Genomic DNA, 26,533 nt, shown 5'->3' on the forward strand with positions numbered 1-26,533 from the left:
ATTCTTAAAATTTCTCCAAATATAACTATTTATGCATTTTAACTATACAAGAATTAGATTTTTAGTTATTTACATTTAATGTATTATTTTCATTTTAACATTTTTTTTATATATAAATTTATTTTATGTTACTCAGGTATTTTATTTTTTTTTACATAGAAAATAAAAATCAACAGAAGAAGAAAATATCAAAATGGTGTGTTGATCTGTTTTTCACAGATTTTATTGTTGATTTTGTTTCTTTTTTAATAATTCAAATAAACGCATAATCCACCAGCAGAAAAAAAAACGGAAATATAGCAATAAAATGATTAAACATAAAATAATTCACGATTAAAACAGAAATTAAATTAAGATTAATAAGAGAAGAGAAAAATGCTACTAAATATAAATTTTTCCACAAAAGCTTAAAACAAAGGCTTTCACAAAGAAAAGGAAGACCTTTTTTGTTTTATTTTTTATTCAACTAGTTGTTTACTAAAGAAAAGAATCACAATTTGTTTTAGTCAAAAGATAGAAAGGAGAAAAAATTTCGTAACAACAAAAGAAAAAACAAAAAAGATTTTCAAGAAGTAATATTCCTTATTTTGTTGTTGTTGTTGTTTCGGATTTTTATTTGTATATTTTTTGTGTCTCACGGATTTCATTTGTGGATTAAGTTTTCTTTGTTTTTTTTATTTTGTTTTTTAAATAATTTTTGAACACAGATTTGTAGCTTTCAACAATATGCTGTAGCTTTTGTCTCCTTAAGAGACGAGAGTTTTGAATCGTTCTTGTTGTTTTAGAAACTAGCACAATCTGGTAGTTTCGTCAACTTCGGTAATTTTTGATTGTTGTCATCGTTGCGACTGGTCGAAGAACGGCATAGAGATCCTATATCTAATTTTGAACTGGGGCATTGCTGTTGTTGTTGTTGTTGTTGTGATTCATTTGTTGTTACAGCATCATCACAAAACCGACTACGATAGATTTTCTCACGATGTTCAGGTGTTAGGACAGGATTTAAATAGACAGATGTTCTTTCGATGCGCTTCTGGAAACGCGTTCTATCCCGAGCAACATCTTCCCAATGGCCCTTTCTTGCAGCACGATATGCAAAATTCCAAGCGTGCATCACATGCACCACAGGCAGTGGATCGAATGTGACCTGAAATAAAAATAGAAATAAATGTTAGTAAGTTTGTTTTGTTAGAAAATCATTAATAAATAAATAATATGGGATATGAATTCGGCAAAGGTATAGCAAACGAAATAATTAGATGAATAAGAAACAAAAGGATGATCAATTCAATATAGACGAAGAATAGATAGTTTTAACAAAACCTCTGTAGGAGCTGGAGATAATTTAGTTAAGAGCATGCACCAACTTATCTGTAAAATAAAGAAAGAACGCATTGTATTGTTTGTCCGATACTAAAAAATGGAGACCTCGCTTACAAAAATCTTTTTTGCCTTCAACAACCTGATAGATCCTTATCAGACCAGGAAATGCTACAGTCGATCAAATTATCACATAACACAGATCCTGGAAAAAAAACCAAGAACATCAAATCGACACCCACCATCTCTTCATCGATTTCAAGGCCGCATATGACAGCTGTATAGAGCCATGTCCAGTTTTGGCATTCCTGCCAAAATCGTCCGTTTGTGCAGGAAGATCATGGAACATTCGTGCTGCTCCATAAATGTTGGAAACAACTTAACCAAACCTTTCGATGTCAAACAAAGCTTTAGACCAGGTGATGCGCTGTCATGCAATTTTTTTAACATCGTACTTGAAAGTATATTGCATAGGTCCTACGTCAACACTAGAGGCACTATCTTTCAAAAGTCCGTCCGATTACTAACAAATTTTGATGACATTGACATAATCGGATGAACTTTTAGTATTTGGGCGGAGGCGCCATAAATAGGTTTAGCGGTTAATGATCGACAGATGTAATAGGCTTTTCACACCAAGTCCAAAACCCGATTTGCGCGAAATTATCGGTTTGGCCGAAAACTTAAGTTTTCCCATACATTTTTAGTAAAGCACAAGTTTTATATAAAACTTCTCGAAAACTAGTAAAAATTCAAAGATGAGCTAAACAAACAAACCTTTCGAAACATTCACCGCTCAAATTAATGTAAACAAAACAGCTGATGGCTGCTGTCAAAACAAATATTTCATTTTGAAATAACTTTGGTCGTGGTAAGTAATATTGGACGCATTCACAAAGCTAGTGGCTACGTAGTCACAATTCAACTAGCTTTGTGAATGCAAAATTGCACTACCAAGCTAGTCAATTCGGAACTGTCATATTAATGACAAATAGTTTTTATAAATAGTTTTTTTTTTTTAAATTCAATAACACCAAATAGAATACATAATAGATTGATTTATTTTTGTATTAAAATTCCGAAAGATTCATTCCATTTTGAATTCTTGTGTCCTTACCGAGCAGCTGATTGTGAAAAGTCAAAACCAGTGTGCACTAACTTTATAGCCGAAATTTGTACACTACGTCGGAGGGGAAATTTCAACTACTTTAGTAGTTAGATTTAGCCAATCAGAATCCCTTGACTATGTAGCCACTAGCTTTGTGAATTTATCATTTCTTTTTGTTTTTTATTTACAGAGAAAGACTTGCTCATAGTTCGTAATAACGTTTCCAAGCGATGCGTCTTCGAACTCGTCGCCACAAATAGGTTCGACGCTTTCGCTTACTATCTGGAGAAATACTTTTCGGTAACTCCGTTCAATTACAAGGGTTTGGGAGATATGAGAAAGGCGATAAGTTCATTTGTGGAGGAGAATAAGTATGAAAGAAAATATCTTTTGGAGGCTATGTCGCAGAGGCAAGGAAAATTTGCGCCAAAACATTCCACAATGTGGAATCGCTGTTCCAGTAGTAAAACCACAACAGTGGGCTATCGCCCTTTGATGGGCAGCGATGCCAACATCAAGAAGATTCCGAGTCCTTTGGACAAGCCAGGCGAGTCCTCAAAGAAAGAAACCAAAGAGAAAGTCATTGAAAAATTGCAGCCCATCATAACAGCTTCAGTGATTGTTCTGGTTGAGTGTGATTTTGGTACGAATCTGGAACTTGGAATTGACCTTTTCTGCTCCGGCCAAAAGGACCTACACAAAATCGTCAGAATCTTCTCAAACCCGCCTATAAGTTGCTCGGACGGCAACCGAAAGGACATTTGGCTAGCAGAAGCAATAGTTATAAGCTGTTTTTTGATTGAATTTGTTTTGAAAGAAGAAGAAAATGTTTTAAATAAAATTAATTTTTATTGTAACAGTTTTGTTTGCTGTTATATACTTTCTTGTTGATATATTTTCTAGACAATTAGCTTCACCTTTGTGAATTGTTCGGACCGGTTGAAGTAAACCAAGAGGATAGCTGCAGCCAAGCAAGCTTGTAGTTCAAGTCGTCAGCGCATTCCAGCCGTACCCAGAACTTCAGTTGAAACTCTTCTTCGAGACGAGCTAGTGTTACGTTAAAATTAATTTGAATTGGTTAGAATTCATTTTATTTTCACAAATAATTTGAGAAGAACAAGACTTTTTACTCACAAATTTTGTCATCAATACAAAATTTGGGTTTGGTGTGAAAAGCCTATAACTTTGAGGTAGTTAGGGTTTGTCTACCTAGGCTCCTCGACACTCGTGTTAAGATCGAACGAAGAATTACTCTAGCTAACCGCCGTTTTTTGGGTTAAGAAAGTAATTGAGTAGTGAAGCCCACTCTCGAGAAACCAAAATGTCGTTATATAAGACCCTTCATCCCCGTCCTGCTTTACGGTGCAAAATCATAGACTATGGCAAAAACGGATAAAAACACCTTTAGTCGTTTTGAGAGATAAATTCTTTGCGACCGAGGCCGAGCTAAGTGGAGAACTTGTTTTAGTAAGCCTCTAGTTTGCACAATACTGTAGCGCCACCTTTACTAAGAATGCAAGTAAAAAGCAGAACACTTTTAGGGATGTTAAATCATATATTGTGAAAAATATGATGAAGTGAATCCAAAAAGAAAATTACAAAAATTAAAATTCACATATTTACTTATATACTTAGCAGAAAAAGAACTAACAATAATTCCTTGCAAAGTCATAGTAAATAAAGCTTTTCTCGTGATTCTTTTCAAACGCGTCAAATAACATCAAGAAGCCTCATTCAATTACGATAGGTTAACCTACTCAAGATAGATAACGATCAATTACTTGGAAGATTTTAAGTTTCTTAATCATAACAACGAGTCATGGAATTTGCCAGTTATTAGTGTGCTAAGTAAACAAATAGCTGGTTCTGATTTATTGCTATTGATAAGTTTAGTTATATGAACTAAATCTAGTTCATTTGCACCTAGGTTATTTAATACAAAACGCTCTGATTTTGTGATTATGATTTCATGTAATGAAGTTATTTAAACGATTTAAATCAGGGTCAATAGTTATCAATATTAGACACATAGAGGTTAAGTTAGTAATATGGTGATACAAACAAAAGCTAGGCTTGTCACATTCTTTACTGAAATCCTTACACGATGTGCTTACAAAAAGATTTAAATTTACATCATGGACCAGTTTATCCATTTACTCATGTGCATAAATGCAAAACAATAATTTAACAAGTACACAAAGTCATATTAATTTCTAACTTGTTCTCATTTCTCAACCAATATCAGCGAAAAATTTCATCAGCTGATTGGAACTTCCCACAAGAGGGGGGACAGAAGAAACGAAACAAAACATGATCGTTCGTTGCAACTTTATCTCAAAGCTGATTCTGTTGAACCCAAGAGTAGTAAATATAATAATTGTAGCTATTAATAAAAAAAAAATGAGTAAACAAGAAAATCAAGCAAAAAAATCTAATATACACTCGATAACAAATCGTGTGGTGGTGCTGTGGTGTGGTTTGGTAGTCAGTTGATTGGTTTGAATTGTGTTCCTTGGGGAAAGTTATTTGGAACAAATTTAAAATGCAACCTAATAGCAATGGTAATGATCGAAAAACTAAATTCCATTTTAAAGCACTGGAAGTCGTTTTTCTTCCGATAGGTGTCCAATCCAGGATCACAAAAAATACGTATTCAAGAGTTTGAGTTGTAAATGGTTTAAAAGATTGAATTATTTTGATCCAATAAGGAGTCTTATTATAAATAGACCGTTTTTCGGTCTGTTTTTCACTTTTCTTTCGCATAATTCAAAAAGGATGAAAAGAAATGCAAAGCTTTTATGTTTATATTGTTCGCTCTGTCAATCCGTTTAAAAACATTCTCAGAAATTTTAAAATTTTAAACTGGATAAATGAAACGATACACAACTCATTGAAATTGTTAAACTTCAATAAAAAACTATGGCAAATTTTCAATTACTGTGCGTAAAACCTTCTCCACTTGCAAAACTGAAATTGGTAGAGAAAATGTTGCTTTTGGGATAAGTTAGTAATATGTAGAATTGAAACTGTATTCGAAGCTCAAGAACAACTGGGAATATTGTAGACCGTAGCTTTAAAATATTCTGTGAGTGTACACTTGCATTGTAAGGCCAATATTACAATCGCATGTTTGGTACGGTGGGCAGGCCTTGAAAGGGTTACCATTCTTAAAAATAAATACAAATACAAATTTAAAGAATGGCATGTATTACAAGTGCAACTGCAGCCCTAGAGACATTGCTCTCGCTTACCCCTCTCGATATATTCGTCAAGGCCAAAAACGCATTACGTCTATTACAGTGTAAAAACTGGAAAAGGGCTTCCTTTCACAGAAATATAAAGAGCACTATTGACATACAAATTTGCAATCATACAGATTATTTAAAGTCATACATAGATTTTAGAACAGTAGAACAAACAGGAATGGCTATTGGTAATAAATGGGGTTTACAGCCCAGAATCACGCATTGGCTATACACATAGGTAATCAGACTGATTTTAACGTACGGTGTGGCAGTATGGTGGACTGCTTTAGAGAAAGGTATAAACAGGGATAAGTTAAATAAAGTCCAACGTTCAGCCTGCCTATGTATAAGCGGATCGCTTCGCACGACCCCGTCTGCGCTACTGGACACCTTGCTCTATCTTACACCTCTTGACATATTTAGCAAACAAATAGCTGCAAGCTCTGCTATTCGCCTCAATGCTTCGTCGCAGTGGACTAACAACAACATTGGCCACTCCGTAATTCTAAGGTACTTAGAATCAATTCCAAAGCACACAGACTACACCATCCCCCAACTACAATTCGACAGAAACTTCCAGATTTCTATACCTACCAGATTTTTTTGGGAGGATAGGACATTCTTGGAGGATGAGTCAATCCATTTTTACACAGATGGGTCAAAAACCAATGAAGGTGTTGGTGGAGGTGTGTACTCTGAACGACTGAAATTAAGTCTCTCATTCTCATCATTGTAGCATGTTCCAGGCGGAACTTTTGGCGAATAAGGAAGTCTTGTCTTGGCTCAAAGAAAACGTGATATCAACATCTGATATCCGTATTTTCTCCGACAGCCAGGCCGCTATCAAATCTCTCGACTCTGTCTCTAAAAACTCCATAACAGTCCATAACTGTCGATCATCTCTAATGGAGATGGCGCAACAGTTTAATATTCACCTTTGCTGGGTGCCGGGCCATAGAGACATTCCAGGTAACTGTAAGGCAGATGAACTCGCCAGGAACGGTACAGTACAGCCCATCCTACCACGTTTGGCAAGTACTGGCATACCAATCGCTACTTGTAAACTGTTGCTAATGCAAGACGCTGCGACTAGGGCAGGCACCAGGTGGACCAACATCACCACGTGTCAAGCCACAAAAAACATCTGGCCAACAATGGATTTAAAACGTTCAAGGTGCTTGCTCTCTCTAAGCAGATCGCATAAAGCTCGATAATAGGTGTCATAACCGGACACTGTCTAATAGGAAAGCACGCCACGAGACTAGGCGTATTTTCAAATGACTTTTGCAGAAGCTGTATGGACGAGGAAGAGGAAGAAACGGTTCTTCATCTTCTCTGCACATGCCCTGCTCTAGCTCGAAAACGCAAGAATTACCTAGGAGAATTCTTCTTTAACGATCTAAATCATATCGGTATAATCAGCCTCTCACGTTTCGTAAGGGACTCAAGCTGGTTCCATTGAGCTTAGGAGGAAGCCTCAAGATTCATGTGGTATCACAATGGGCCATTAAACTGGCCTAAGTGTGTCCGTTTCCATCTTGGACAGCCACTATAACCTAACCTAACCTAACCTAGGTAGACCTCAGCTGTCCTTACTAACAGGGAGTCAAACTGACTTTCATGTAGATATAGGGAAGCTACATGCTTGTCTATAATCTGGGAGGAAGAAGAGCTTGCTTGCACCTCCCCGTGGTAGCCCCTGGGCACAATTAACAGGAATCAGTGTAGTTCGATGATGAATACTGTTGCAATTCATAGTTATTGAAAAAGGCACAGCTTAGAACTGCACTGAGAAAATACTCTACTTGTAAGCGAATGTAAGAAGCTATAGTTAACTTCCTTCCAAGATTAAAAATCTTGCTGACTTACTGATATAAATTATAAAAAGTCCGTAGATATCAGTAATTACACAAACCAACAAATAAGTCGGTATTTCATATAAGATAAAATAAGTCTGGAGTGAAAGTAAAAATCATTTTATAAAAAATTATGTAATTTAAGATAAAGCTAGGTGGATTGAGTCCCACATGAAGCCGGACGGCCACTTCTAGGGTGATCTTCCCTAGATGGCAACACATCAAAGACCTAAATTAACACAACACTGAAGATGTGGTACCACGGGATATGTTACAGCCCCATGGTTAATTTCATGAACATATATGGGATGGCCTTCTCGTGGTGGCTGTGGTTTATCCTATATGCATAGAGTATTGGGTTTTCATTGTTTACCCAGGAAAATCAATGCTTAGATAGACAAAGCCAAGACCAAAGGTTAACAAATTGTTGTATTTGTTACGTTTTGGTAGCTTAGAAAGAGGAACTCTCTCGAATCATTTTCCAAAGAAGAGAGGGTAAATCTTGCGTAAATCCTTTGGTAATTTTCAAAAACTAAGCGACAAAGCAATGCATGCGGCAGCAAGTTTAATAGCTTGCCATCAAATTTAGGCTCACTGCCAGGTATTGATGTTGCGAGTAATTATCTTTAACTATCATTACTATCAGGTATCCTAACGGTTCACAATCATTGGACACCCACATGAATAGAATAGGTATCGACTTTTCTCATTTGTGTAGGGGATGTAAGGACGAGGAGATGGAGAAAGATACCATCCACTTTCTATGCGAATACCCAAACCTAGGCGAAAGAAGATTGATAATGTTAGGAAATTATTTTTTCTAGACGACTTATGTGACGTCTCGCCCTAGCCATTTAGCGACATTCTTAAATTTTCCAGAAAATATGATGGTTTGGGAGGCTCCTCCAATCTAAACCCTAACCAACATTCCTATACCCTAACCAATCCTTTCTCTTTCCTGGGACCAAAATGGATCCAAAGAAATATATACGAACCTTACAGAGGCACCGCCCAATACAACCTTACCTAAACTGTAGAGACCATAATGTTGACCAAAACCAAGGTCCTTGATTGGATTTTTATCGAATAAACATTTAGAATGATAGAGCCAAATTTCAATTCGGAGACTATGCAACAAGAACAATTGTCACAATTCAGGTTCAGAACATCCAAGAATAATTGTTTAACGTGACACTTTTCAAGACGGTTTCTGATTTGGCGATGGAAATATGTAAAAATGAAATTTGTTTGACGGAATAGGAAGATATTGAGGTGTATGTTGCTTATTTCCAAACTGCACACAAGCAACAGAGTTTCTCGATCGTGTTATTTATTGAAACACTGATCGCAATCGGGAACCGATATCTTGTGATTTAATACCTTTGATTATTTTTTTTTTCTTTTATTGGAAAACCCTGAACTAAGTTAAAGAAAAGTAAAGGTCAAAGAGAAAAATAGAAGGAAATGTTTCGTTTATGGTCTATGGATGCTGTCATACGCGGCTTTAAAATCGATAAAGAGATGGTTGGTATCGATTTGAAGCTCCTGGGTTTTTTCCAAGATCTGCCGTAGTGTGAATTTTTGGTCGATTGTGGACTTTCCTGGTCTGAAGCCGCACGGATGAGGACGTTTACATAATGCGGCAGAGAGGATCTTATACGCAATGTTAAGGAGACTGATGCCTCTGTAGTTAACGCAGTTTAGAGGGTCTCCTTTATTATGTATCGGGCACACTATGCTGAGATCATCGGTCAAAGAGAAAAATAGAAGGAAATGTTTCGTTTATGGTTTTGCAGTCATTTGTAGTATGACAATTTTTGTTTCTTATCAGTTCCGTACTATTTCCTTCAACGTTCTTGAACTAAAAAAAAAACTCTAGACTAAACAAATATTATTTTATTTACTTAACTTGGCTTAGAGCGTTTAAAAATAATTAGTCTGACAAGAATAACGCACAGAAGCAATTTTAAGCATAACAATAGCCTCATCCTAATTATCTTTTTCTTATTTCAAACACACATCTTTCCTTTTGATTAAATTGTCTTATAAATTAATCTAAATTCATATCAGAAATAGCAATCAAACGAAAATATCGTCAAACTAGATTTTGTATTGTTAAAAACCTGCTGCTATTCTTTATCAAAAAAAAAAAGATCTTATAACCAACAAAAACAAACAAAAATAACGAGCACCTTATTTCGAGAAATTTCACAACGTCTATAATTAGGGTTAAGTTAGTGGCGATAGGAGATACACATTGGAAATATTTCCAACAGCCCATTATCTCAATTTCTTTCCTCACAAGACTCAGTCTCTTATCAGTGTTTTGTTATTTTATTTATTTACTATTTATTTACTAATTCCTTAGATAGACTTTGAAATTGTTCAGAATTATTCACAGAAATGTCTAGAAAACAGTTTGTTAATTTGTATTTACATACATAAATAAGAAGCAGTGAAGTTCATTATGTTCCATTTATAACAACGGTCATAAAAGCCATATAAAAATTCGATAAACAAAACAAACAATTTTACAAATAGCCAATTTAGTCAAGTCCAGTGTTATGACATCACTGAATAAATATTTCGAATTTCTTCTACACATGGAATCTTTTGACTGATGAGAATCTAAATAAGCAGATACCACTGACCGACCGACGACGACCGGATGAATGAATCACCAAAAGTGCTCCCCAGGCTTTTCTTCAAAAACATATGACACCATCAAATATATGAGTATATGGAAAATATGAATCAAGATGAAGACTAACTAGTGTCGTCATTGTTTTGAAAATTATACTTTTTTTGTTGTTCAATAATTATTATATTTCTAGTTGTGCTGAAAATGTATTTTTAACTTCATGCGTTGAGTATCTTGTGTGAATATGTGCTGTGCATGGTGATGATGATGATGATTAAGAAATCTCTAGAGGTAAGACTTGTGTGCAAGCCTCACACTTGTACGATCATATTGAAGAGAAAGAACAGCTAAAACAAAAATAAACAACTTACAGTTGGGATCGTCCAACGAACTTGTTGTTCTTGTTTTTTTTTCAAATGAAAAATTCATTAAAATCTTAAATAAGATAGCATTAATTGAAATATTTCATCAGCTGTTGCTATGTTCGTTTGAACAAAACAAGGACATTTTATTTTGTTTGTATTATCGAGGAAGTTCAAAATGAGACAATTGGGGCAATCGTGCTACTTTTTTGAAGAAATTTCACTATCTCTTATTTTGTTTGTACAAATATTGAAGAAATAAAAAACAATGAGTTGCTTCTATTCAATCCTTGAAGAAGTTGTGAAATTATATAAACAAAGGTATACCTAGTATGCGTACGTGTCTTTTTGGTCAACTGAAATTTTTAGAGGGGAACCCAGCTATTTCACAAGTTAGTTACTTTGTTAAACATCTATATGTGGTTTAATGGCTTCTATAGAAATAGTGGTGAGTTTTCGTTTTCTGTTGTTGTTTTTGTGTTTATTCATTGTTCATTGACATGAACTACTCATTCATAACTAATGGAATGGGAGTTTGGATGAGCTGTTTAGAACAACTTCAACAACTTATCATCAACAATGCTATGACTAGTCTTTTTCATTTAAGACAAATGCAACATATATTGCAGCATGATTTGACAACAAGCCTGTTTGACACGGTGTAAACCGTAGGGCTGTAATGCCAGAGGTCAGGGTTCAACTCCAGCCTGTGACACATAAAAGTTTATTCGACGAATTCATAAATCATCTATGAAACTTTGTGTCATAAAAAAGTGAATTCTCAAATAAGCCGTTCGGATTCGATATTAAAACTGTGATCCTATCCATCCCTGACATTACCCCAACACAGGAATGGTTGAGAATTGTAAGTCACTACGAGCTGTTGCGATATTATTTATTTATGTATTGAGATATACAGCTAAACAATTAAATAACTTTTTATCATAAAGATCAGTGACAGAGGTAAAAATAAAAATCATTATCGACCGAAAATTGAATTCAAAAAGAATTTAAATATATCGATATGTTAAACATAATAATTATTTTTTATAATTAACTTAACATAGCACAATAGAGTAGTGTAAGAGATGTAGGAAAGATAAAAGACCTCCCTCACATAGAAAGTATCAAGCAGCTGACCCAAAACAAACGAACTTCCTTGTTAATACAAATCCCAGTCAAGAATCTATGATATAGGTCACGTAGACCAAAATGTTTGTTTGAAGTACGAGTATGATGCAATATCTGATCGTTTGTTAGGTAAGTAGGTAGGTTAGGCTGGGTATGCTGACTGTAATCTTTTTTTCAAACCATATCGGTACTTCCTATTATAGCATTATCTAGCCTCAATCAAAACAAAGTTCTGTTTAGATGAAAAATGTACTGTCAGTTGATTAAAGTGATTTAAAAGGTTTCATCTATTATTAAAAGATCATTATTTGAAGGAATTTAAAAGGAAGTTTATTAATATTGTGCCCTCACTCGAGAGGCTATGAATACCCTTATAACGACCTAACATAGTGCGAGCAATGAAGAAAGGAGCATAGGATTAGAAAGTAGATACCGATGCTCTTTGGTTTTAAACGTTTGTAGAGTGGGAAATTTGAGCCTTGGTAAAGCGTTTCACATTCGTGTAGTGCAGCTAAAGAGAAAATCCCTATACTTATCAGTACGTCCGAAATTGTGCTTAAGGAAAGCTGATGAGCATTCCTGGAGGGGATACAACTGGCTATTTCACTAGAGCATTGTTTGTGAAAGTTTCCATAAAACAACGACAGGCATCAAACTTCCGGCGGGGTTCAAGAGAAGCAAATGTATCGTTTTTTTTAATCTATCTAAAAGACTTAAGAAGGTTATTGGGCACCAGGTCAGAATTGTACTAGAGCTTTGAGCGAATTTAAAGGTTAAATTCTTGCATCTTCAGAGAAAACCCAAACATTTAAACATATCTAGAACTGAGAGCTTTTCAGTCTCTTAGATGCAAATACAACCGTTTATAGTGGCATTGAGATGTGGTTGTAATTGTAATAACTTAGAGATATCTTTTACTATGTTTCGGAACATATTGGATCAGACTGTTTTTATTTTTGTTCCCATAAAGAAATTTAAAAAGTTAAAGAAACCGATTTGGTTTAATAAAAGTTTATCAAGGCTTAAAAATGTTATGATTAAACTTTATAAAAAAAATTAAAATTACTGTCTCTATTCGCGAACAATGTAATAGAACTAGGAAAGAGTATGAATTTTTAAAAAGATTTACTTATAAGCAATATATTTGGTCTCTGGAGTTGAAAATAAAGACCAATTCTTAAGTTTTTTGGTAATTTTTGAATACTAAAAGAAAATCAATGATGTTCAAATGGTAGACATGTGCATTCCAAAAACACACCTCTGTTTTTAAACTCCTACTCTCACCTCCCTGCGGTGAACATCGGGTGCAAAGTACCTCAACTGGAGATTGGGTTCCAACTCAGTGAAAAGTTGTTGAGGGCAGCAAACGAGAGAGGGGGGGAGAGTTGTTTCCACTACGGCACCTTTCCTTATCCAGGCGGGAGCGGACGAATTCTCGAGATGGAATCAACGGTGGCGTCTATAGTTCCAGTAAGGTTGAACTACTTAGTGAACACTTTATAGGGCTTCTTCGACATATTCGGAGTATGGGCCTGTAAGGAGCGGTTTATCCGGCTCCCCTTCCTTGGAGTTATACTAAGGATCTGGCCCTCCAGGTTGGGGGTTGTGCCGTCGGGGTGACTTCCTGGCCACGTAAAAAATACCTTAAGTTTCGAAGCACCAACAAGCCTCGGATACAGACGGATTCACTGTTGACAACCCACGCAAACGAAATAAGGACAACGAACTTCGGATATGTACGTGGAATGTTAGGTCCCTTAACAGACCACGTGCAGCCAAACAATTAGCGGAAGCCCTAACAAAGAACAAAGACAGCGTCTATTGGTGTGGATTTGTTGTTGGAACTAGGCTCAGGCAAAAAGTCTTGAGTTTCAACAGTTTGAGCGAGCGCATCACGACAATCTGCATCAAGGTTAAATTCGCCAACATAATCCTAATATGCGCGCACGCCCCAACAGAGGAGAAAGATGAAGACACCGAAGACATATTCTTCGAGCTCTTGGACAAGACATATGAGCAGTGCCCTGGCATTGATATTAAAATCGTCTTAGGGGATTTTAATGCCAAGCTAGGAAGAGAAGACATCTTTGGTGGCATAATCGGGAGATACAGCCTGCAGGACACTACCTCCGACAACTACTATTCAGGCTGGTCGATTTCGCTGCGGGGCGAGACGTTCTGGTAGCTAGTACGCAGTTCACGCATCTTAATATCCACAAGGGGACATGCAAATCTCCTGATCAATCAACCGTCAACCAGATTGACCACATTGCGATCGACGCACGACACTTCTCCAGTATCCAGGATATCCGAACATTCCGAGAGGCCAACATTGACTCAGACCACTACCTCGTTGTAGCCAAGGTACGGCTACGGATATCCCGATCGCTTGCAAGTCGACGTTATGTACACCGTTTTTTTAAAGGCATCCTATGCAACACAATATTCTTTTGAAAAAACTTGAGCTGCTAGGGTTTCACTCTGCTCTACTTGACTGGATTAAAAGTTATTTGGTTGGACGTAGTCAATATGTTAAAATTGGTGATGTTTTATCAAATAAATTAAAACAATTTTTAGGTGTTCCTCAAGGCAGCCACCTTGGGCCACTCCTTTTTATTCTTTTTATTAATGATTTGTCAAATTATATTTCTTATGCAAAGTGTCTCTTATATGCCGATGATCTTAAGATTTTTAGCTGTGTAAGATCTCCATTAGATGCCAGTAAAATTCAATCTGATATTGACTGCATTGTTAACTGGTGTACTATGAATGGTTTATATTTCAATATTAAAAAATGCAGTGTTGTTACATTTTTTAAGATACTAGAAATTACAAAATTGATAATCATCCATTACAAAGGTTCACAAGACAAAAAGATCTTGAGTTATATTTGACTATAAAATGAGTTTTTCGCTTCATATTGACCACGTTATTTCTAGAGCTAACGCGATGTTATGTTTTATATCTAGAAGTTCTAAGTCTTTTGAAGATCCATATACTCTAAAAACCCTTTATTTATCCCTTGTCAGACCTTTTGCTGGAGTATTGTTGCATTATATGGAGTCCCTTTACTCAAACAAGTATCCTTAGGATTGAAAAAGTTCAGAAAATATTTACCAAATTCGCCATACGTAAGTTTTTTCGAAACTCTTACGAGACCAGGTGTAAATTAATTAATTTAAAACCTTTAGTGCAGCGAAGAATGCTACATTCGATGCTCCTTGCTTTCGATGTTTTGAATTCTAACATAGATTGTTCTACTTTGCTATCAATGTTTAATATTTACGTACCTTCTCGTAGTTTGTGACCTAGAGATGGTTTACATGTACAAATTATGCCAAAATTTGATTTTTTAATTGATTTTAATTTATTATTTACTCTATAATCCATATTTCCATACTTAATATTATAAATGCGAAAGTAACTTTGTCTGTATGTCTGTTACTCAATCACGATTAAACTACTGAACCAATTTGCATGAAATTTAGTATGGAGATATTTTGATACATGAGAAAGGACATAGGCTACTTTTTACCCCGGGAAAATGATTCATTCCCATGGGAAAATACAGGTGGGCCGATAGCTTTTACGCCTAAACTACTGAACAGATTTAAATGAAATTTGGTAAGAAGATAGTTTGGCACTTAAGAAAGGACATGAGTTACTTTTGACCTCGTGAAAACAACACATTCCTATGGGAAAAATTACTTTCCAGGGAATCTGATCGCTTTCACTCCTAAATTACCAAAGTTTTGAATAATATTTGGATAAAATTAGTATTACGAGAAAACAACGCATTCCCATGTTAAACTTATCATACACGTATATTCACGCGGGCTTCGTGCGCCACAAGCCTCAAACTCTCAACGTTAGACGCAAATAAAGAACAACCGGGCTATCATGGGAAGGATGGTGGTTCTCTTATCTGGCGACTTTAGACAGACCCTGCCGGTAATTACTAGAGGTACACCGGCAGATGAAATAAACGCATGTTTGAAAGCATCTGTGTTATGGGTATATGTAAAAAATGTTTGTCTGACTACGAAAATTTGAGTACATCTACACAATGATTCTCAAGCAGGGCAATATGCAGCTGCTCTTCTAAAAATCGGAGAAGTATGTATGCCGATTGCTGTCAAATTATCTGAAGCACAGATGAATGTTAAAAGTAATGTCTATTCAAACCTGCATACAAATATTGGCAATCGATGTGGTTGTGTGAGAACGCAACTTTAGATCCGACAAATGAGATAGTTAGCCAGATAAACGAACAAATTATGTCAGACGTGGAGAGAGATACCGTTGAGTACCTCTCAGAGGACAACGTTATGGACACGGAGCAAGTAGAATCATACCCCATAGAGTTTCTTAATTCTTTGGAATTATCAAGGGTGCCTTCTCATAAGTTGAGATTGAAGGTTGTTCCAATCCTGTTAATGAGAAATCTTGATGCACCAAAGATATGTAATGGTACACGGCTATGTATATATTACTCAACTAGGACAAAATATTATAAAAGCTATAATCATGAGTGGAATAGCATTAGGAAAAAATGTTTTAATTCCCCACATTTCAATAATTCCAACCGATTTGCCGTTTCAGTTTAAAAGAGTAGAGTTTCCTCTGAAAGCAGCATTTGCAATAACAATAAATAAAGCTCAGTGGCAAACGGTGGAAGTTGCAGGTGTAAATTTGGAAAAAAAAACTGTTTTTCCCATGGACAATTATAAGTAGCGTGCTCACGAATCTCAAACCCAGAAAATCTTTGCGTCCTGGCCAAGGAAGGAAAAACAAAAAACGTCGTATATAGAAATGTATTGCATTCACCTACCTTCTTCTTAAAATGTATTAACATAAGCTAACCCAACATATGACAATCACACTTAGTAGGGCCTAATTCCATCTCGGCACAATTCAAACATATGTACGTACAAAAAAGTACAGCTCACGTTTTTTCATATTTCTATCTAAAAAAAAAACTATCTAATGCGGACGAAGCTTGTGAAAAATAAAATTGTGTCTATAGAAAAATTGTTTGCTAGGGCTAAAGTTTCCAATGACATATCGATTGTTAGCAATACCTTAGACCTAAATGCCCATTTTTCTCCCACTTTCAAAAGACAACACAAGAAATTTATTGAAATATAAAATATGCTAATCTATTTTACAAAGACACTAATGTGTTTTTCGTATTTCGTTTAAAAACACAAACCCTTAGAAAGATTCACTTTTGTGACTTCACATAAAAATAAAATTATATCCAACTATTTTTTAAAATTGTCTTTCAATAATGAATTATGATTGCGACATCTGATAGTTGTCATATTTTCCCTAAAATGACCGAGTGGCAAGTCTGTAATTTTTATTTTTAAAATGCAAATGACAATAATTTGTAATTGTAATTTGCAATACCTTCAATTTGCATCTTAGAAATGTGCCTACCTCTTACTTAAATGTCAGCATGTTAAAGCCAACGAATTGAAAAATTCTCCAAAAGTAATTCTTGTCATGAAAAAGTCGTTACTCAAATTAGCCGTTCGGATTCGGCACATAAACTGTAGGTCCCCTCCATCCCTACAATTATTCGCACACAGGAATGGTTGAGAGTTGTTAGTCACTAGGCCCTGGTTCTCTACGGACTGTTGCGCGACCTTAATTTTGTATTTATGTTAAAGCCAAACACCAAAATGCTGCGTTCAATTTCACGTTGGGTAGGCTATTAGATCGGCTGCTCTTTTAAACATGAAACTCGATCTATCTAAGATTGAACGCAGCCAAAAATAAGCTTTTAGATTTTACCTGTTCTTGGAGAATATAATCTGTTAATGTGTCAATATTGATATAAAAGCATTTTATTTTAAATAAAATCTACTAAAAATGTCTGGTTGCTAAGTCATGTTCCTCTCTTCTTATTTTTTTATAATGTTTTGTCACGATAAATTACAAAGTCATGATAGATAATAATTGACTTAAATAAAATTTGAATAAAATAAACCCAAAAAGATTACACTTGCATCACTTTTAGTATAAGCTTTTAGTCGTGAAACTTAACAAATATGTACATACTTGTTTTTATTAAATTGATGACGACTAAAGGTACGAAATTATCACACCGTGAGGGTTTCATTCAGATAAGATTCACATTCAAATATACAATTTTACATATGTTACTTTTTACCTTCTGTTATATTGTCGTCACTATTGTTGATATAACTATTTTTTTTTCAAGGTCGTAACGTGTTTAAAATTTCAATAAATAATTTGATCAGTCTGTTGTTGGTTGCTTGATTTATTTTCTTGATCTCTTAATAAAGGTACAAACATTGAAAACAACATGTAAACTAAACTTTACTTTAAAACATTGCAAGCCGAAGGTTGTCTGCATAAATTTATTAAATCAAATTAAAAGCGTAGTAAATAATTTTTTACGTTTTAGTGACTTTGTAAGATTTGCTTTTAATAATATTATTGAATTATTTGCAAAACTATACAATTTCTGAAAAAAATCTGAGAATAATATTTATAGTAGGAAAATGCTTCCTTAGAGACAATACCCAAAAAGGTATGTCTGAATTGAATTCTATTTTAAAAAGACTCTTGCAATTAGCCCCGGAGACAGCCTGTCTCAAGTGCTTTCACCAACTTAATGGGAAACTACTCTGTTTTATTGTATTATTTTCTATTCATTCTATATTTGTTTGTATATTCCATGCCTCGCATCGACCTTTTAACAAAACACACAGGAAATATAATTGCATTTTGAAACGTAGGCTAAATTTTGTTTTTGTCACAGACGTGTGCATTTATAATCTTTTTGTTTTTTCTCATATTTTATAAACAGGTTTTATTTGAACAAGTGATAGGTACCTAGCTTTTTTTTTTTGTTTACTGATTTTTATTTGAGTGCAGTTAGAAAATTTTGAAAATATATAAAAAAACTCAAAAGATTTTTTGGAAAAGATTTCTTAGCAACTTAAATATATATCCCTGAAATGCCTGTATTAAATGGTTTAGCAACAAAAACAAACCAAAATCGTTATTAGGAGGCGTACACATTTTAAATTCAGGAACTGAAGAATAGTTACTACCTTATAAAAAAATTACCGTGATATGAAATGCCCTGTTTGGATCGCGTTAATATCGAGATAAGACTTTCTCTAAACAGGAAAATTTTAAATTCAAAGGAGAACAGATATGAATAACTACAAGTTAAAAATATCTGGAAGTTTTTTTAACGCATAAGATGACCTTGAGGCTACATCTCGAAATAAGAAACAATACTGCGAAGAATAGCATACATGCTTCTTGGCAATGTTGCCTACCAAAAAATAGATCAGCCATATTTCATAAATAACATTTTCTAAATACCAGCAAGTACGCAAAACTATGCCTATGTGCTGAAGGTGGCAATTTCTACACCCTAGAGCTTCACCTGAGATATGTCCAAGAAAAAAGGATACCATAAAATTCTTCTACAAAGAAAACAATTCTGAGTAAAAGAACTTAATGAGATTGGCTCCAAAAATGGTCTACAATGGGATTGAAGATATTGTTTAAGAGAAGAATGGACCTTTCAATATCTTAACCTCTTGAACAGTCTTAGGCATGAAATTAATCAAAACTATATAAATAAAGCGAATGAGAGCAGCACACGCACCTATAAATTCTTAAGACTATTCAAGAGGTCAGAAATATTTCAATGGCGATTTTGAAATTGGTAAAGTGATATGGATTTTCAAGACAAGATGATATTTACCCAATAATTCAGCTGTTTTAAAACATCGATGTACAGTTTTTGCAATTCGAGAGGGGACGAAAATATCCAAAACTTTTTGTGGCAGATATCCTCTACTGATAGAATTCAGAGCATTTCGGTAAAGAATTTTCGTAAAGCTAGTTTAACAGAAGACAAAATAATTGGAACTTTGAATGGTGAAAACTTGGGCGATTAGGAAAAATTAAATACAAATAAACTTTTGTAAAAATTGGCAATAGCTAATAATTTGATTAACTGAAAAATCACCCTTTTCAATTTGATTAGGTAGGTAGGTAGAAATGGCGATCTCAAGGCAACCTAGCCTGAGATCCATTTAGCGATGTAGTGCGCCGTTTTGATACCAAAAACTCGTTTGACCTGTGATTGAAAGGGATAGATTTATAGAGAAGTTTCATAGCGATTATGTTAGAGCCATTTTGTCGCATTGAGAAAAAAGATTATGTCTCTAATCTTTGTCTCAGATAGCTTATCTTCAATTTGATTAATTGAATTTAAATCATCACGTGTCTAGTATCCACAGCTTCAAACCCTTTAAATCTGCAGGACCAGATGGAATAACACCAGCCGAACTACAAAAGACTTCTGACATGATTGCACCAATCCTTGGGGCAATTTTTACCAGCTGTCTTTACCTGGTCCATGTTCCCTCGGCACGGAGAGAAGTTAAAGTTGTTTTTATACCCAAAGCAGGTAAATGCTCGCAAATGAATCCCAAAGATCTACGACCTATAAGTCTATCATCATTCCTTCTTAAGACCACGGAAAGATTAATTGATATCCATTTGATGGCAAGTATTGATACAAGACTTTTGTCTACGTCTCAACATGCCTACAGCAAAGGTAAATCGGTGGAAACATCGTTAAACACCTTAGTACGTACCGTCGAATATTCCCTCTATCATTAAGAGTTCATTATGGTTCCTTTCCTTGACATCGAAATGATGTGTCCACGTTGCCTTTAACAACGTGGACACATCTACACTAACATCTCTAAATGTAGAGAGTTCGCTTCGGGAGTTAATTCATTTAATGCTGACTAGCAGAATAATTAACTCAAAACTGGGCAACTCTTCTGGCAGACGATTCGTTAGTAGAAGGACACCGCTATACACATCGGTAATGTACGGTGTGGCAGTATGGTGGACTGCTTTAGGAAAAGGAATAAAACGGGATAAATTTAATAAAGTCCAACGTTCAGCTAGCCTATGTATAAGCGGATCGCTTCGTACGACCCCATCTGAGGCACTGGACACCTTACTCTACCTAACACCTCTTGACATATTTAGCAAACAAATAGCTGCAAGCTCTGCTATTCGCCTCAAGGCTTCGTCGCAGTGGACTAACAACAACATTGGCCACTCCGTAATTTTTAGGTATTTAGAATCAATTCACTCAAAGCACACAGACTACACCATCCCCCAACTGCAATTCGACACAAAAATCGACAGATTTCTATACATTCCCGCAAGATGGGTCAATCCATTTTTATACAGATGGTTCAAAAACAAAAGAAGGGGTTGGTGTACTCTGAACGACTGAAATTAAGTCTCTCATTCCGCCTTTCCAATCATTGTAGCGTGTTCCAGGCGGAACTTTTGGCGATAAAAGAAGTCTTGTCCTGGCTTAAAGAAAACGTTATATCAATATTTTATATCCGTATTTTCTCAGATAGTCAGGCTGCTATCAAATCACTGGACTCTGTCTGTACAAACTCTATAACAGTCCATAACTGTCGATCATCTCTAATGGAGCTGGCACAACAGTTTAATATTCACCTTTGCTGGGTGCCGGGCCATAGAGCCATTCCAGGTAACTGTAAGGCAGATGAACGGTACAGTGCAGCCCATACTACCACGTTTGGCACATACTGACATACCAATCGCTACTTGCAAACTGTTGCTAATGCAAGAAGCTGTGAGGAGGGCAAACACCAGGAACAACAACATCACCACGTGTCAAGCTACAAAAAACATCTGGCCAACACTGGATTTAAAACGTTCAAGGTGCTTGCTCTCTCAAAGCAGATCGCATATAAGCCCGATAATAGGTGTCATAACCGGACACTGTCTAATAGGAAAGCACGCCACGCGACTAGGCGTGTTCTCATATGGCTTTTGCAGAAGCTGTATGGACCAGGATATGGACCAGGAAGAGAGGAAGGCTCGAAAACGCAAGAATTACTTAGCAGATTTCTTCTCTAACGATCTAAATCATATCAGCATAATCAGCTTCTCACGTTTCGTAAGGGACTCAAACTGGTTCCATTGAGCTTAGGAGGAATTGGCCATTAAACTATCATAGGTGTGTCCGTTTCCATCTTGGACAGCCACTTTAAACTAACCTAACCTAACATAGTACACACACTTGAGATATGCAACGTTGGAAAGCTTAGTTCAAGATTATCATTTTTTGATAATGGACACAGAATGGTAAATCATGGGTTTTAGCCAGTATATTATAGAAACAATTCTTCTGTTCAATAGGTAGTACGAAATTCTACTTTGGTTATTCAACTCAGTGAAGACCTTTTTTAATAATGCCTTCAATTTTTAAAAGGTATTTAAGTGTTAAGCTGCAACAAGATGCCGTAGTGCCCAAAACAATAGATAAAAAAATTGTATTAGTGTTTAGTCGTTCATTTAAGCCAACTTACATATTTAGTACTCCCTATCTACCTCATCATTTCTATAGGTTTGGATTATGGGCACTAAATTGACCTGGATTCATTTATTGCAAAATTAGATTGACTGTAATTTTTAATCTGGGGATCCCAGAAATATGTTAAAGTGACGCAAATGACGCAATGTGGTAATGTAATTTATATTTTTTATCGAGTAAAATGATAAATAAATAAACAACATTACACTCAAGAGAATTCCATGAGCGTCCATTTTCATGACTCAATAGAAATACAAAAATGTACCTTATTTTCGATGAAATCTTAAACTCCTACTTAATAAATAGGTTGGCATAATGTTATCATAATTAATAGAAATTTGTGAAATAATTTACCAATAAAAAAAAAAAAACAATATAAGTTTATTATCACTCATTTCTGAAAACTGAGTCATTCAAAAAAAGGTCAGTTTAATATTTAAAGTGTTTGTATTTTTCATGCACCGGACCTGAATTCAAATCAACTATATTCTATTTTGTAATGCATTTTAATTTTTTTATTTATTCTATTGCGAAGTTATTGTTAAGTGAGAATTTAAATTTTTTGTTGTTTACTAAATATAAACTCAAAGCTCAAAAAATTCCCACACCACAAGTGTTATGATAAAATGTAATCAGGTGTTATAAGTCCACATTTTTTGTTACACCTAGTTTTCCTTCTTTATTCATTGTATTAGTTTTATATATTATTTTATTTTCTATTAAAGGTACGTGCAACAATTCAAAACCTACTCAAACTGATAACGTTGTTATTTCCCTTATTTCGAACAAGAATAGCAAACCTCGAAAAGTATTTTTTTGTTGGTTGAGTGCCTACAACCTTGTTACTTTAGTACCTAGTTTGGATTTGATAAGAAATCACAGTACCCACAAATACATACGTAGGTAGTTAATATTTGTTCCTATTCTTTTTTCTGAAACCTCTGGCACGATCTTTTCTTGATACAAATAAGAGTTTAGGTAATTTTTGTTTTTATCTTCTGTTAAACTCACCTTTTTCTCATCAAAACCAGAGTCAAGTTGTTTATGTTCCCTCGGCACAACACCATTGCATGGAATTTTTGGCTGCGAACAGAGCAATGAAATACCCGTACCACTGTCGCACTTATTTCTATCAGTCTTATTATTTTGTCGTCCCAAAAAGCAAGAATCAACAACATCTCTTCCCTCGTGACCTTCAAATTCTTCATCCTCCGAACTATCCTCCTCCTCTTCTTCTTCTGAACTAGTTTCATCCTCCGAATCATCCTCATCCTCATCAAAATCATCATCATCCTCGTCGCTCGTATCATCATCCTCTACACATTGCATTCCACCCAAATAATCAGCATCTTCGGTGAAGACAACAACAAAACTATCATCGCTACATTCAGATAATTGTCTTTGCCTTGGCGGCGGTCTGTTGTTGAACGATGTAAACATACAGTTTCCAGGTTTATCATTATTTGAGAAGATCACAAAACTATCTCCTTCAATATCACAGTCGTTGTTATCGGTTGCAGAGGTCGTTGGTTCTTGATTATTTCGACGACAAGATGTATTCAATGAGAATGGCGGAGGCACAACTTTGAGTCTACCTCCAAATGTCGGCCTACGTCCACTCGGTTCGGTCGTGCACATAATCTCAAAGTATGTCCCCTTGGGTGGAGGATGCTTGCGAGATGGTGTTTCTTGCTCTTCTTCAGCTGAGCAAGGCTTTGGAGGAGATGGTTCAGTCTTGGCTGGAGTCATAGAGCGACTTCGTCGTGGGGCCGGCAACTCTGGGAAGTCCTCAGAACTGAATATCGCCAACACTTCGGGGATATTCTTAGTACACTCTTGAGATTGCAACTGCGTGGGCTTCTCCACTTCGACTTTAGTCGTCGCCAGTGTTTGATCTGGTGCTGGTTTTCCCCTCTCCAAACCCACCAACACTGTCTTCACATGACACTCTGGTTGTTGTCGGGCTGTCGCCGTGGTCGTCGTCATCGGGGGCTTGTAGGACATGTTATCGGACTTAATGTCCAGCAAATAGTTGTTCCTGTATTTGGGATTATAGTACTTGTGATGGTCGCTATAGAAATCACAGTTTAATGGATTTATAATTCCCTTGACCATGTTCTTAATGCCATTTATGAACCCTGATGATGGTTCATTGTGGCTGGCAGCTGGCGGCGGAGCGATATACTGCTGTGGAGCGTATTGTGGATGGTGGTGTTGTTGTGGTTGTCGCTGCTGATTTATGACTTGTGGTTGCTGATGATAGAGATTGTGGTGAGGCTGATGAAACATGGGCGCCGGATTAGCATGATATCCAAAGCTATTGGCAAATCCCTGTTGCATATTACACTGAACGACAGTCGGATGCGATCCCCCCATTCCCCCACGATTCGGCATCATTGAAAAACCACGAGACATCTGAGGAAAAGCCCTAACATTCCCTCCAGCCATGAACAACAAAGGAGGATGTTGTTGGTGCGACTGCTGGTGTTGCATGAAGGCTTGTGGGTTATATCTCTGAGTACCGCCTCCTGGTGGTCCCATCGCGTTATATTGCGGACTACGGTTGCAATTACCAGAAATCATATTAACAAACTTGGGAACTTACTTCTGGGAATCACTTGCAAATGAGAATATGGTTCACGAGAACTATGCCAACGTGTCCAATTAACAATACAGTCGTTTTCGGTTTGTAAGGGCAACAAGCTAAGGTAAGGGTAAAGGTTCTTCTTAGTTGTTCTTAAAAGTGTTCTCTTACGACACTTTGTAGTGGCGGCGGCGATAACTGAGACAGTTCTATTCTTTTGATTGTCTCTGATAGTGGAATCAGCTTGGGAATCTAATTTAAATTCAAACAAAGGATTCTTCTTCGATTTGGCTCCGCGGCATGAAATAACAATAAATGAAAATTTGTCGTCAATTCGGTCGGCAGCAGAAATACTTTTTTTAGAGATTGTTTTGTTGCACAATGACATGACGTCACAAACGAGTAAAAGTTTCCACGTATTTTTGTTTTATAGGTATTCGTTTGTTCGCGGTTAGTTAATTATTCTTTTTTTTCAAGACTTGTTCAAGGTGAACAAATGAAAAATCATTTAAACATTGAATAAAATAGCACACGTTTTCAAATCAATTCAGTTCAGTTGAAGTAGTTTATATGAATTTTTCTTTTATTTTTGAACAAAATTCAAAATTCTTTCTTTCTTCTTTGATAGTTTAATTCTTCGATTCACTTGATATATTTTTTGCTTTTTAATTCGTTCGTATCGTTGACACACAATTTATATTATTAACAAAATTCTTTTGTAATAAAATACAGTCCAGCATGTTCAAATGTTCGAATAGAAATGAATTAATGAATCAGCTTCGAAAATTTATAAGAATAATGAATTAAAATTAAATTAAAATAAGAATGAGAATGAAAAGGGAGACGAAAAAAAGCTGATAGCTGATAAATGGCTGCCCCTTCCAGGTGATTTCGAAAAATTATTCAAGCGCGCGCGTAGGTCGAAGTCGATGTTCGAAAATGAGTTTTTTTTGTTCTCCTCTGGTTTGACGTTTCTCCTTCTCCTCTTTATCCAATTTTATTCTTTGTATACTTTTTTGCGGATATACAAGAGATAAAAGAAAAAAATAATTCAGCAATAATTTTGTTACGATTGAGATTTTGGAAATTTCCAAAAATGTTATGAAAACAATTTTCGATATGATTTGCGAATTCAATCACACACAAAAATGATTTCAATTTGAAAAATCTTTTAAAGGTCTCCTTTGTTTTCTGAGGGAATTTGAATTCCACTTTTACTTGTTCGTGGCAAGATTTTATTTTTTTTTTCTTTGATTCACTTTACACCAAAAATGAAAACCTGTTTTTCTTTTTGTTTTCTTTTCGTATTAAATTCACTTTTTAGTGATTGAAATCAAATGTTTTTAAATATTTAACACTCATTATCGAAATGAATTTAGGGTAATTTTCCACTTTAAATTGAATTACACGGAAATTATGATAATTTACGTAAATTAATTAAACTTGTATTTTGAACGATTGACGATTGGCGATTATTTTAACAATATGAAGACTTCTTGACTTGAAAAACTTTTGTTGTTGAGTGTTTCTCTTGAATTTGTTTTTGTGAGGGGTTTTTACAATTTTCAGGATTGCATCAGACAATTTGTTCGAAAAGTATAAATTTGTGTGAGATCCTAGATGGCGCTGTGTGTATGGCAGTTTTTTTTCAAAATTTTTAATCAAATATTTTCAATTTTTGCTTAGATCTTAAATACTGAAGTGTTCTTTTTTAAGTAGATTTTGTATGAAGTATATTAAAATGAATTTGTAAGAACGAACAAAATATTAATAAATTAATTTGGAGTCGCTACAGCTCAAGAACACTCAGGACCTTGTGACAAGATTGGAAGATCTTTCAGTATTAGCAGA

The 26,533-nt window shown here is 35.4% G+C and overlaps 1 protein-coding gene across 1 annotated transcript; it reads right to left on the minus strand.

Annotated features, from left to right (window-relative positions):
* Positions 1-232: 232 nt before the first annotated feature.
* Positions 233-26,313, minus strand: LOC129949648 (uncharacterized). The gene is made up of 2 exons (XM_056061231.1): positions 23,110-26,313; positions 233-1,147 (listed from the first exon to the last, which is right to left on the minus strand). Exons 1-2 carry the CDS (start codon positions 24,679-24,681, stop codon positions 782-784), a joined length of 1,938 nt encoding a protein of 645 aa, XP_055917206.1. The 5' UTR covers positions 24,682-26,313; the 3' UTR covers positions 233-781.
* Between the last annotated feature and the right edge of the window lie 220 nt (positions 26,314-26,533).

Source organism: Eupeodes corollae, chromosome 3 (genome assembly GCF_945859685.1).
Source record: "Eupeodes corollae chromosome 3, idEupCoro1.1, whole genome shotgun sequence".
Taxonomy (NCBI): Eukaryota; Metazoa; Arthropoda; class Insecta; order Diptera; family Syrphidae; genus Eupeodes; species Eupeodes corollae.